The sequence below is a fragment of the Lepisma saccharinum genome, chromosome 7, assembly GCF_977018435.1.
Source record: "Lepisma saccharinum chromosome 7, izLepSacc3.1, whole genome shotgun sequence".
NCBI classification, from domain to species: domain Eukaryota; kingdom Metazoa; phylum Arthropoda; class Insecta; order Zygentoma; family Lepismatidae; genus Lepisma; species Lepisma saccharinum.
In genome coordinates, this window is record NC_139235.1 from 81,555,212 (window position 1) to 81,569,546 (window position 14,335).

The 14,335-nt window shown below is 35.3% G+C and overlaps 1 protein-coding gene across 2 annotated transcripts in view; it reads right to left on the bottom strand.

Moving 5' to 3' along the window:
* Positions 1-14,335, bottom strand: part of LOC145990297 (pickpocket protein 28-like) — a 49,931-nt gene that overhangs the window by 15,552 nt on the left and 20,044 nt on the right. For both annotated transcript variants that reach the window (XM_083125987.1, XM_083125988.1), the window contains exons 7-8: positions 12,618-12,888; positions 10,471-10,533 (exon numbers count right to left, since the gene is read on the bottom strand). In XM_083125987.1, coding sequence (XP_082982113.1) covers positions 10,471-10,533; positions 12,618-12,888 — 334 coding nt within the window. The remainder of the gene's footprint in view (positions 1-10,470; positions 10,534-12,617; positions 12,889-14,335) is intronic.

Below are 14,335 nucleotides of genomic sequence, written 5' to 3' on the forward strand. Positions count from 1 at the left end.
GGGCCAACAACATACATATGAACCTTCTAGTTACATATTCTATGTTGATGTAAATAATTTATATGGTTATTCAATGATGCAGAAACTCCCCTATGGTGGTTTTGAGTGGATAGAACCTACATCAATAGATATACAAAATGTTGAGATACTAAGTATGGTTTCTTTTCGGAGGTGGATCTTGTTTTTCCTCATGAATTACACAATCTGTTTTCTGATTTGCCACCAGCTCCTGAGTTCAAATATCCACCTGAATCAAAACAGAAGAAGCTTCTGATGACTCTTGACCCTAAAGAGAGATATGTCATACACTATAAGAATCTCAAATTTTGAATGGAGAAAAAGGTTCATATAGTGCAATTTCGAAGAGTTCTTAGATTCAAGAATTCAGAGTGGTTGAGGCCTTATATTGAAACTAACACAAGACACAGAACACTTCCTACTTCAGATTTAGATAAGAATTTCTATACCCCGGCCGGTTCAAATCCGGGAACTTTTTTAACGTTGGAAGCGGCCCCGGCGCCCACCCAGCGTCGAATAACATGGGTACCTGGGGGTATAGGCGGTCAGGGTCGTGGTGCTGATCACATCACCCCCACTCACAACCGGATCAAGAAAGTGTGGGGCCTTACCCCTACACCCCTATACGCCTTCATGGCGTGGTGCTAAGCACAGGAGAACACTTTTTTATTTCTATAAATTAATGAATAATGCTGTCTATGGTAAAACCATGGAGAATATTAGGAAGCATGTAGATGTAACACTAGTCTCTGATCCAAAAAAATGTAATAAATTAGTGGCAGTTCCAAAATTTAAATTAAGAACAATATATCATGACGATTTATCACTTTTCGAAATAGAAAAGCTTTGGATTAAAGTTAACAAACCTATCTATGTGGGAGCTGCAGTTCTGGATATGTCTAAGCTACACATGCTAGAACTCCACTATGATAAAATGAAGCCTTTTTATAAAGATGATCTTTCTCTTCTGTATATGAACACAGATAGTTTTATATATCAAAACACCTAATCTCTGTGAAGACATAAAACACCCTAAGTTGTTTAATTCTTTTGATACATCTGCATACCCTCCAAGCTTTGATATTCCTTCCAACAATAAAAGTGCCTGGCAAACTAAAAGATGAAAAAAGTAATGATATTATTAAGGAATTTATTGGATGACGAGCAAAAATGTATGTAATTAGATCAGAAAAATATACTATTAAAAAACCAAGTGAGTGGGTAGAGCTACAGTAGATTATAAACTCTCCTTTGACGATTATTACAACTATCTCAAAACTAAGTCTCCCAAACAGAGGGAGGAAAAAAGAATCCAAAGTGTTGATCTTATATTAAACTACAAATAAAATAAGATTTATTGCCCTGGATTCAGAGGTTGACAAGAGACATATTCTCTCATGTGAGATACACACATTACCATGGGGTCACTATTTCCTGGAAAATGACAACCAATACGATATTTGTCAATAAAATAACCATGAATCTGTTTGGGTTTAGAAAACAAGCTATGGAAGTGCCTGTTCAGGTAGCATATATATTATTGAAGACAACAAGAAAACAAGACAAAATTATTCATAGAACCTTGCTAGAAAGTTTTACTTACCAGCTTAAATGTTCTATAACAAAACTACTATGCTTCTATAAGCAATATGAGAAAACAAGATACATGTTCCTTTGCACCATGCATGTAACTGAAAGCTTGTTTTTGTCCTGTGCTGGAATTTCAATGTTGCATGCTGCCATAATTAGCATTGGGAGTAGAAACGTCATTGCTTGGTCTGCCCGTGGAAAAATCAATATCCCCACATTCCCCTATTTTCTTTACTTGCCGGGAAAAGGAGTTCGTCCAACATAGGACAGGGCAACAGGGTGTGTAATATGTACTTTCTTAAAAAGGCAGCTATAGTCAATGTATTCCCATAAGCAATGGTTGATTTAAGTAGAAACTATTCTTATATCAAGAATGAACTATTTAGGCTATGCTATACCTTAAAAGCAGGATGAGACTACAGGGTGTGTTAAAAGTAATATACACTTTCTCAATAAAGCAGCTATAGTCTATGTATTCCCATAAGCAAGGGGCTATGTTAAGTAGAAATTATTTTTACATATATAGTACTTCAGGAACTAGAATATAAGAGATTTTAATATTGAAGGAACTATATAAGTATGAACTATGTTTATGAATACCTATGTGTGCACATATTTTATACTTAATGAACATGGTCCATCGTAAATTGTATATAATATTAATAGTAATATGGTAGCATATATATATTCCTGCCCAAAACTTTAAGTTAAAATTAAAACAATATTTTTCAATTTTTCAAATTTTAAAGTTGTTCAAAATTTTAAAATTTTTAAAAATTTTCATTTTGAAATTTTTCAACTTTTTTTGTTTTCAAAATTTTCAACTTTTTCATTTTTTCAAATTTTTAAATTTTTTTAAAATTTTTTTAAAATGTTCAAAATTTTCAAATTTTTTAGAAACTAATTTTGTATGTAAGATTGTAACAAACTTATATCTGTTTTTGGATTTGAAAATCACTTATCCTATAATATATAACCATTACCAAAATGCCTAATGATATTTTTGCTCATACAAAACACAATGATCACAGTGATCAGATTCTTGTACTTGATATTAGATTCAAAAAATGAAAGCAATATATAGCATCTTGGGATAATACTACAAATAAATATAAAATACATGAAGATAAACAATTGTCTGTTTTTGATGTTCAAACTGGAACCAATTATTATTTGAAGTCAAACAATTGTATCCTGAGGATAATTCATTTTATGTAATCTTCTCTTACCAGACACAATGTCTAGACAAGATATAGTTAATGAACTACACAGACCAGCTCGTCGTAAGTACAAACGACTATGTGTGGTAACAAAAGGAATTGATGATCTATGACAGGCTGATTTGATTGAAATGAACACAGAAAAATTGAAAAATCTGAATAAGATAAATCATGGTGTTAAGTATTTGCTTACTGTAATAGACACTTTTAGTAAATATGCTTGGGCTGTTCCTTTGAAATCTAAGACAGGGCTTGTGTCACTGAGGCCTTTAAATCTATTTTTGATCAAGGCAGAATACCTCGTCACCTACAGACAGACGGACGAAAATAATTTTACAATTCCACATCCACCAAATTAATGGTCCAGCATGATATTAGACATTATTCTACATACAGTGATTTGAAATCTAGCATAGTTGAACGTTTCAACAAGACACTAAAAAAATCATATGTGGAAACAGTTTGGTTTGCTAGGTACACTATAAGTGGGTAACAATTTTATCTGATCTTGTTCATAATTACAATAAGTCTATACATGGAACCATACGTATGAAGCCTGCTTAAGTGACTAAATCTGACGAAGTACAATTGATTTCTACTGTTTACTGTCCTAAATATCAACATACAACCAAGAAACCTAAGTATAAAATAGGAGATCAAGTGAGAGTAAATTCAAACACTATTTTGAAAAGTGTTTTACTAAAAATTGGAGTACAGAGTTGTTCACTGTGGTTGAAATCTTACCAGGGAACAGGTATACATATATAATGAAAGACAATTGCAATGAAATATTGAAAGGAAGATTTTATGAAGAGGAACTTAGCAAATCTGAATACCCAGATACATATATTTTTGAGAAAGTATTACGTAGAGAAAACAAAAAGTTATTAGTGAAATGACTGGGACTTCCAAAAAAGTTGGATTACCACAGACTAAGTAATTCTATGACAAGAACATGGAATGTATTAAGACGTTTGCCTGATTTACTAGAAACTAGAAAGGAAAATGGTGAGCTGCTCCCTGACAATCTCAGATGCCTTATTGTAGGTCCATCTGGTTGTGGAAAAACTACACTACTTGTAAATAATTTTCTGCTTGCCCCAATTGGTTAGACTGGAAGAACAGACACCTGTATATATTTTCAAAAAGTTTGGAGCAACCCAAATACCAGCAGCAGATGAAACTGTATGAGGGACTGGGCGTAGCTACCTTTAAATCAGAAATAAAACCACTTGATAATTGTCATGAAAACTCTGTTGTAGTCTTTGATGATGTAATTTTTGAAAATCAAAATGAAATTCGTAACTTTGTCACTCAGGGTCGTCACAGAGGAATAGAATGTTTTTATCTGGGTCAGACTTATTCCAAGGTTCCCAAACAGTTACTTCGTGATAATACAAATCTAGTTTGTCTGTTTCGTCAGGACCACACTAATCTTAAACATGTATATAATGACTATGTAGGAGGAGATTTAAACTACAGTCAATTTTCAAAATTCTGCTCTTCCTGTTGGATCAAAGATGATTTTGAATTTGCTACAATTGATATGACTCAAAAACCAAACAATGGAAAATATAGAAACAAAATTAACAATTTTATAAATGTTGAGTCATTATAGGATACGTTGTGACGTTATAAATAACACCTAAACAAAAATGACAAAACATAAAACTGAAGAGAATTTGAATTTACGTGACTATACGCCCAAAAGTTTTAAGGGCTGGAAATCTGAAAATAGAGGATACTATGAACAACAGAAGCGTCAGGATCAACCAATTATTTATGCTATGAGTGGTCTTGGTAGAGAAATTAAGGGTGTTACGGAACAAAATAAGAATCTTATGAATGAGCTAGGACCTCTTTCTGCTAGAAATTATGCAGATTTTCCTCCTACAGCACTATCCAGTATTCATACTCCTCAAGTACTCCAACAACCACTTACAAAGACCAAAGGAGAATCAGAAAAAAATGAGTTAGGTCCCTTGGCAAGAGATTATCTAAGTACTGGGAAAGTTGACAAGGATGAAGTGTTTGGATTGAATCCAACCATGGAGCCTTACGAGGTAGTAGTCTGTAAAATTGGAAAATCTAGAGTTACATTTCAAGGGGATGATGTGAAAGTCAATTTGGGTGGGGCAAATAACTGGTCTAGATATCCTGGTACTGTGGGACTGTGGGAACTCATCATCAAGAAACACCCCAGATATTATACAGATGAAGATTACCAGAGTTACTCAGAAATTTTGATACTGTCTGATGCTCTATACCAAAACAATGATGCTAGTCAGAATAGAGTTAAATCTAACAGTAGGGAGAAATACAAGAGTTTGATTAAAAGTATGTGGAACCAAATTAAAACTGGTAGTGGCATTAAACACTACAATACTCTACCCAAAGAGTGGATGATGTGAGGAAACACATATATAGATTGTTGGTCATAGCAGGAGAAGAAAATGCTGGCAACAATAATTTCCATAATGAAAAAATAGGTATTGTAGATATGATTAGTGCTAAACTAGCCAATTTTATTGTAAATGACAGTAAAGGCATAGGATACTTAATTAAAATTATTAATACTCTACCTCCTAAATTCTGGAAGGGTCAGGGTTTAGTTAATGACATTATTAACAAACTTCCTTTCGAAATTCACTTACCTGGTTACCAATGCTGTGGTCCAGGGACTAGAACAGAGACTGGAGAAAGGAGACAGAGGAATTAATCCTTTGGATACATCTTGTAAATACCATGACGTTGCCTACAATACTCATACTAATCTTAGTGCTCGTCATGAAGCTGATCAAAAATTGGAGCAAGCAGCATTTGGAAGACTAATCAGCAAAGATGCTTCATTAGGTGAAAAAATAGCAGCATTAGGTACAACCATTGTCATGAATACAAAACAAAAATTAGGGTGGGGACTATAATCCTATTATATATATATATATATTCATATATATAATCCTATATATATATAAATACCTATCATTATGAAACCTAAAGGTATTGTATACCAAGTATCTTATTCAGATCTGAAATCTCTAGGATACTTAGACAGTCTCCTCACTAAAAAACAACAGAAGAAGAAAAACAAATCTTGTTTGAGTAGATGTCATGGAATGAAATTAACTCTTAGTACACCTCAGTTAAAAAGATTGCAGAGTTCCAGAAAAAAGAAACATATTCAGTATTCCAGCTATTTTAGCAGCTCTGGGAGCTGTGGGGAGTCTAGCAGCGGGTAGTGCTGCTATAGCAAAAACATTTATTGACGCAAAGAAGAACAAAGCTGAACTTGAGGAGCAGAAACGTCATAATTTGGCAATCGAGAAGAGAGGCAAGGGTATTAATGCTTTGAAAAAATATATAAAAAAATAGAAACACTCTCCAACTTTGATATTGAAAATTTAATTGAATTACTGGGAATTAAACACTTCACAGGTGTCTTCATGTCAGATTCTCTACCTATTAAGGGACGATATAAAAAAGTGTGGTGTAGTCAATTTGGATAGTTTCAAAAATCAAGGCACCCACTGGATCTGTTATTACAAACAATCTAACATAGCTTTTGTTTGTGATTCTTTTGGTGGCATACTTACATCAGGTTTAGTTAGTTATCTCAATACTCCTAATCTCTATTATAGTGACGAGCGTATCCAGGGTTTTGAGGATGTAAATTGTGGCCACCTATGTGTTTCAATGCTGGCCTTCTTATCTCAAATAAATAAACCATCAATTGAAGATTTTCAGAAAGCATTGTGGCACCTGAAGCATCATGGGAGTGTTTAATCTTACTAGTGAGACTTCAGTATTGAAACTCAGCTTACACAATGTTATTATCTATCATAAATCTATAGCTCTACGTGCTTTCTACAGTATGTATCTTATTCCTAATATCACAGAACACAACAATAGGGTTGCAGTAGGAAATGAAAAAATATTATTACTCAGTATAATCTATCAACATTACAAGGTCATCTGCCTTTAGGTGTGTTATTATCACAAAACTCTGGTACACACAGGGTGGAATTAGTTTCTGCAACTGAAACAGTTGATCTGGGCACACTTGGTAAACTACTAGGTTTTGAGAATAATACAAAACTTCAGCCTACCATCAAACACATAGGTGGAAATATTCTTAAATTCTTGGCCATAGAAACTTTGAATATTCATTGTAATGTAGCAGAAGGAATGATTACTAATTCTGATGGCAGCATAGGTAGTCACAAACAAACTGGAATCATAGCAACTTTCAAACCAAGTTCTGAGTTCATGGAACCTATCATCTACACACCCTCTTCACCTGTCTATTTTCCAGTATCCCACAATCGTATAGACCACATAGAGTTAGTAGTAACCAACGAAAAAGATGAAGTAGTAGATTTTGCAGGTGCCTCCACAACAGCAATCATAGAAATTAATATATAAAATAACCATTAACATGGAGCATATTGAAAGTTATGAATTACAATCTTTTCCTCCCAATCGTCGTACATTTGCTAATCTCAATGAACCCAATAGTGAAATTGAATTTGACGTGTACGTGGGTGACAGTTTTGTACATCCTCACAGGGCTGATTTGTATATTAAATTTGAAGTATTAAAAAATGAAAAAAATGAAGCATTTTCCCCTGGTGCAAACATAAAACTAGTAGATAATTTTGTACCACACTTGTTCTCTCAAGCAGAAATTAGAATACACGGTACTGTAATAGATAGAGTAGACTATCCTGGTATTACTTCCACTGCCATAGGAACACTTAAATTTTCCAAAGTAGATGAAACATATTACCAGGCGAGGGGATTTGAATCAGGAACCAAAATTTTGAAAATAAACAACCACACAGTACTGTTCGCCATGCATCTGCTGCCAGGTTTCTTCTCAGACTACAAGGACATCATATGGAAGGGTGGTTTGAGAATCACTTTTCGTAGGGCAGCCAATGATAATAATGCTCTTATGCGTTACAGTACCTTAAATGCAGATGGTACAACACTTCCCAACACCCTACCTGAAGCAGCCAAGTGTATTATCAAGACCATGGAGCTGAGGATACCAGTAGTAGAATACGAAACTAATTATGCTCTCAAATACAAAGCAAATATTCTGAAAAATCCACAAGTTCCTATTGGATTTTACACTTACCAGTGTGTCCAAAAACTAGCCTCTGGTGGACATTACGAATTTGATCCTACTAATGAATTCAGTAGTATACAGTATGAAATGTTAGATTTTGTAATTGTATTGTTCCAGACTGGGAGAGAAAACACACAAGAAAAAGATTCCAGCAAATTTGATAATTGCAAGATTAAAAATATTTATCTTAAAAATGGACGTAATGAGATTTTCCCCCGTGAAAATTATAATCTGGACATAGCACAAGATGACTATCTCAAATTATATGAGGCTTACACTGCTTACAAAATAGTGACTGAGGGAAACATAGATGTATACTATACTCCCAGTGAATTCAAAGCACACAGGCCAATGTTTGTCATCAACACGTCAAAAATAAAACAAGTGGTAGTCAATGATAGAACAAATATCAAAATTGTATGTGAATTCCATGAGCCTCTGCCTGACAACACTTTATGTAGTGTTAGTCTTATTGCAGAGAAGACTTTTGTTTATGACATGAAGAATGAGAGAGAGAGTCACAGAACAATTTTAGTTGCTTAATTTACTAGACTAGTCTAGTCTAGTCTCTCACATAGGATACCTCAAATATTAGTAATCAAAATAATATTTAAGAAACTACCTTAGGTATAAGCAAAGCAGGGTGTTTTAAAAATAACTAGTAATCAAGTAGTCAGTAGTTTTCATATCTAAAAAAAAGTACCTTGGAACCATTTTCAAACAAGACTAACCACCTGGCAGTAGAGTTGATTGGAGCATAAGTTAAGTACACTCTCAACCAATGAACAGAGTATCACATGACTCTGAGGGTAGAATATTCCCAAGCTAGATATTCAAGAATGTTAATCACCCTAGTACGAGGGTTTAGAATTCTTAGCATGGTTAGGCAATTTGCTACACCTAGAAATTAGCTAAATCCACCAGAAGATATGAAAATATAGCTTAATTTTGGCCAAAATAGACCATAGTATCAATTGGCCTTGGACAAGGTTGTTGCCAGAAGCCTCTCGTCTTTTCTACTGACCTGGACTACAAATCTACTGCTTGTTACACATATGGTTCCAACTCACGTGCAAGTAAATGTATTATATTGTAAAATATGCACTGTTATGATGACGTGATGACGTACCACGTAAACAACATTATCATAATTAACTTAGTACCTCTATTACCAGGCAGCTCCTGCTTAACCAACTTAAGCATTTTATTATCTGACGCTATCAACTCTATATCTGAAAACTTTCAACTGGATGTAATATATCTGCATTTTTCGAAAGCTTTTGACTCTATAAACCACAATTTCCTGCTTCATAAATTATCCCACCGTTTCAATATTCATGGAAACTTTCTCTCTCTGCTCAAGCACTACCTCCCAAACAGAAAACAAAAAGTTGTTCTTTCCGGAATGTCTTCTTCTTATCAAGCTGTATCTTCTGGTGTACCTCAAGGCAGTGTTCTTGGACCTCTTCCCTTTATCCTGTACCTTGATGATCTTCCAGAATATCTTTCCGATTCATGCAAAAATCTTCTCTTGTTCGCTGACGATTGCAAAATATATAGTAAAATCTCCAATTTCAGTGACATGACACTTCTGCAAAAGAATTTAGATTCTCTAATAAAGTGGTGTGAATTATAAAAACCAACCCTCAAAAATGTACCATGATGACCTTCTCCTTAAAGAAAAACACATTTAATACTAAATATTTCATAAAAAATAATTGTGTTCAAAGAGTTGCCGTACAAAAGGACCTGGGCGTCATATTTGAGGAGAAACTTTCCTTTTCTGAGCACATCTCTACAGTCACAAGGGGTTCAATGCGTATGCTGGGTCTTCTCTATCGTTTCAAGGAAATAAACAACTTGGCTGTCCTCAGCACCTTTTACAAATATTTTGTGTCACCTAAAATTGAATACTGTTCTCCGATCTGGTCTATGGCATGCCCCTCAAATTCAGATAGACTAAATTCCGTCCTAAATTTCTTCCTGGCCATTGTTCGACACCGAATTCCGTCCACAAAACACTTGCAAAAGTCCATCCTCCTGCAAATGTTAAATATCCAAACTCCTCAAGAGAGACATAGACTGGCTGACCATATATTTCTACATAAAATAGTGAATGGCAACATCAGAAGTGACCGCCTTCTTCAGGAAATTCACTTTCGTGTGCCTGGCCGCTCAAGAAGCACTCAACTTTTTGCTTCTCAGAAGCGCTCTCTGTTCCATAGACTGCCCAGTGAATATAATAATCTAGGAAGCCAAATAGACATTTTTGAAAGTCTGGACCGTTTTAGAAGAAAATTAACTAAAAGTATGTAAGTCTCTTAACCACATGTAATTTTTGTATGTTATTATTTTTGTTGTATTATGTTATAATTTTTGTCATGTCCTATAAAATCGTTCCAATGCAAAATGGTTAACGCTGTATTTGGAATCTTCTATTAAATAAATAAACAACAGAGATAAATTGTTAGTGTTAACTTCTATGTTTTAGAGTGTAATGTCTCACCGTACCTAAAGCAATTCGTTCAACACATTCTGAATGTCTTGGCCCACAAAAGGTTGTGTTCTCACTACCTGCAAATAACAAAGAAATAGCATCAAGTAGTTGTGTTTTCACCACATGAAAATAAAGAAATAGGATATAGCAGTTGTGTTCCTACCACATATCAAACAAAAACGATTAAGTAGTTTTTGGTCTCACCAGCTGGAATTAAGTAACAAGTAGGATAAAGTAGTTTACATGAATATTCATATGGTCAAACCTAATACAATTTATTTTTTGGAGGAGGGGTATATCGCCATCTTCGCAGATGTTTGAGGCGAATATCCGATAGGATCTGAATGAATTTATCCATCTTCCCTTTAAAAACATGGGCACTTTATTGAATGGCACTGTTTCTTGCGTAGCTATATAGTACCTGAAGCTATGTGATAAAGCAGCTACAACAAAGATATTTTATAATCAAATTTAACTTCATACTTCAAATTAAAGCGTATAAAATAATCTATCAAAGTTACTGAACGCGTTTTCTATAAAACTACACAATTTCCAGCAACTGCAGGTAATATTTCTAATTTTATCCTCCAGATTAAGATACAAAGCATAAATATTTAAAAGTGTTATTTAATTAAATCTGTTAGTCTATTGGCGTAAGATCCAACCAGGGACTACCCATCCAACGTTTTTCTCTTTGACTTTTAAATGTTGTTCACGAAGGAAATAATTTATTTATGTGAAATTTTATGATAAACCGTTGGCAATTCGTCCATTGAGAATGCAAATGTTCTATCTCCAAATTGTAAACATACCGAGATATTTTGGCTATGGTCTATTTAGGATGTAATTGTTACATTTAGGTAATCGTCTGATGCCGACATACAACCAATATTGATATATTGAGTCTTTTTGGTTCATGTACAGAATTTGGAAACAACCACGAGAGTGCAAACTTCAACAGCCAAGGAAACCTTACGACAATTTCCTCATCCGAGTATGAGATAAACCACATGCATTCAAAACCTCAGTCACTTGTGGGAGCTGCTTAGCAATAGTAGTGGTCTTCGGTTCTTACTTTTGTTGTTAACAGACAGTAGTTGAATTAGTAGTTGATTGATTTCCCAAAATATGAATTATTCATTTTACTTTGTCACCGAATGAAAAATTTATAATGAAATTGTTTCATCTCCATCTCGTTTCCAGAATGGAGTGTTGTATCTGGTAGATAGAACACTAGCTCTCTCAAATCATAGCTGGTGTTGCGTGCAATGTTCTATCTGAAATTTCAATTATTAATTACAGCATAAATACCAAACCAAACAACTACTTATTTTTAGAGAGGCTTCACGACCGGATCAAGAAAGTGTGGGGCGTTACCCCCATACCCCCTATACGCCTTCATAGCGTGGTGCTAAGCACAGGGGAGCACTTTACATTTTTTCTCTCAATATATTAGCCTTTTTAATGGCACAAACTTTCAGCACAATTGTGACAAAGGTACAATAAATATATATCATGTCAAACTTTAAAGGGCTCTCCTGAAAAAATGAAAAATTGGACAGAGAACATTTACATTCTCAGTGGACGAATTCTTGCTGCGGAACCAAAAATTTGTTAAGGAACACAAACACACTTTCTGGTTATCGACATTTGTGAAATTTAAAATGAATTATGAAGAAACAACTTTCATCATAAAGTAATAAAATATGAAAAGTTACTCTGTCACGTTTCTACATGGAAGTCAATCGAGCTAATAGTAAAAATAAATGCTTGGATTGTTTTGTTAACAATGCAACTAAATTTGTTGAGCAGGTAAATTAGTCACAGATTATGGTCTGGTAGCGATCTGCGATTACAGAGTTGCCCGTCCGTCAAAATAACTAAGAAATGCGATTTTTATTTATTACCCTCCTGAATATTGTGGTTTGACAGTAAATTGCCATAATAGTTTTTACTTTGGTATTTCATGTTAAAACCTTCTGAAGGAGAAACGAATAAACGCCACAACAACAACAAAAATTGCTGTGTTTTCAAAATTTCACCTACAGAATAAGGCCCTTTTTTTGTATTGTTACGTGCCTGATTTGAAATCTACCTCCCTCACCATCGCGGAGTTACATGTGGTTCAGGTGACATTACTTTTCATACACCCTGTACTTACGCGGCATGTAGAACGCGACACATTCACAAAAAATCTGTGTGAGGTTGACTTTGCACTCGTATTCACAGTTGTCCTGCGTGTACGTCTTGAAGAATCTGAGCTTTCTTTCGTCTGAGAAGAAGCAACCCCTCTTCTCCGGGGGGTAAGGTCTCAGGTTCTCGAGGGTGGTGATGATCGACGGGGTAAGTGCGACCACGAATTCCCTGTTGTCTGGCAGCTTCAGGTACTTGTCTGACATGCTGGGCAGTTCAGCAGGATTGTGCAACGCCATCTGGAATCACAGGAAACAACTAAGAATAATAATATCTACTACAGGGTCTGCGAATTTAGACCCTTCGAGAATGATCTGGCAGTTCAGTCTTGAAGCTTTGGACTGGAATTTCGAATTGAACTTCGACCGCAGCGCCAAATACGGTCAGCAGATAAAACTAAGAACACATTGCTTTTCCCACGCCAGGAGCGTATATTCCAGGTTAGCTATGCTATCTGCAAAGCCTAGAAAGTAAAATACTGAAGAGAAATCTCTTAGAAACTGTGTGAATTAAGCTGATTTGAAAAATAAGATAATGATGATTCTGAAGTTGGCAACCTGAATTCTTAGGAGTTGACAACCTGAATTCTTAGGAGTTGGCAACCTGAATTCTTAGGAGTTGGCAACCTAGATTCTTAGGAGTTGGCAACCTGAATTCTTAGGAGTTGGCAAACCTGATACCTTAGGAGTTGGCAACCTGAATTCTTAGGAGTTGGCAACTTGAATTTTTAAAAGTTTGCAACCTGACTACCGTTGGGATGGCAACGTGGCTTCCTTGAAGACGTCAAGATTGAGTCTAGTCTTCTCCCTTCCTCCATAGCCTAGGACCAGGTGTCATAGTGAGATAGCCCAGGTCATACGCCACTGTCCCACGTTATAAACATTTGTCTTTCACAATAGAACTCACATAGCATTTTAAAAATTCTTATACTTACATTTCCACACACTAGAAGTATTTCAATCAACATCTGGCTTACTTTCAACTTCCGTGATTTCAAACAAATGAACGAGTGCACGAATCAAACATTCAAGCCTGCAACGATTCGTGCTTCAAACTAATCAAGGTAGCAGGGCTCACTTCTGACAAGACCGTACTTCAAGTCTGCTCTTTTGACCTGTCGGACAGAGCCACTTTGACTTGAATTAGTGAGGTTGAACGGTAGAGTAGCTTGGAATCACATGGTAGGTGGCTCTAGTCAACGCCTCATCTCATACAGATTTACTGTAAGCAAATTGTCTAATGCATGTACAAAGTACAATGCAACCTATTTTATTCGTGGAACTATAGATTTCGTGGAATATGAGTAAATTGTATATTTTTCAAACGTGCTGTATAGAGAAATGAACTGCCACAGTATACTATAGTGAGATAGTAATCTGTGTACGTGACGTTGACTAGACTCACCTACCAAATCGTTTCAAACTACTCTAAAGTTCACTATTCAGTAGTATCCTGTAAATATCTCACTTTATACGGATATCTGATATTACAAATTCAGTTTAAAGTTACTTCTGAATATTGCTATGAGGAGCTTCGGTTTCACATAAAGTGTACCTTTATTCAATAATAATAACAACCCGTGACGCAACAGCGTGTGACGGCCAGCCTCTGGTGTGAGATCATCCAAACAGTTACGGGGGGGAGTATGGATCCTGTAGTCCGAGTCCAAGGCCTGAAGCCTTAGAT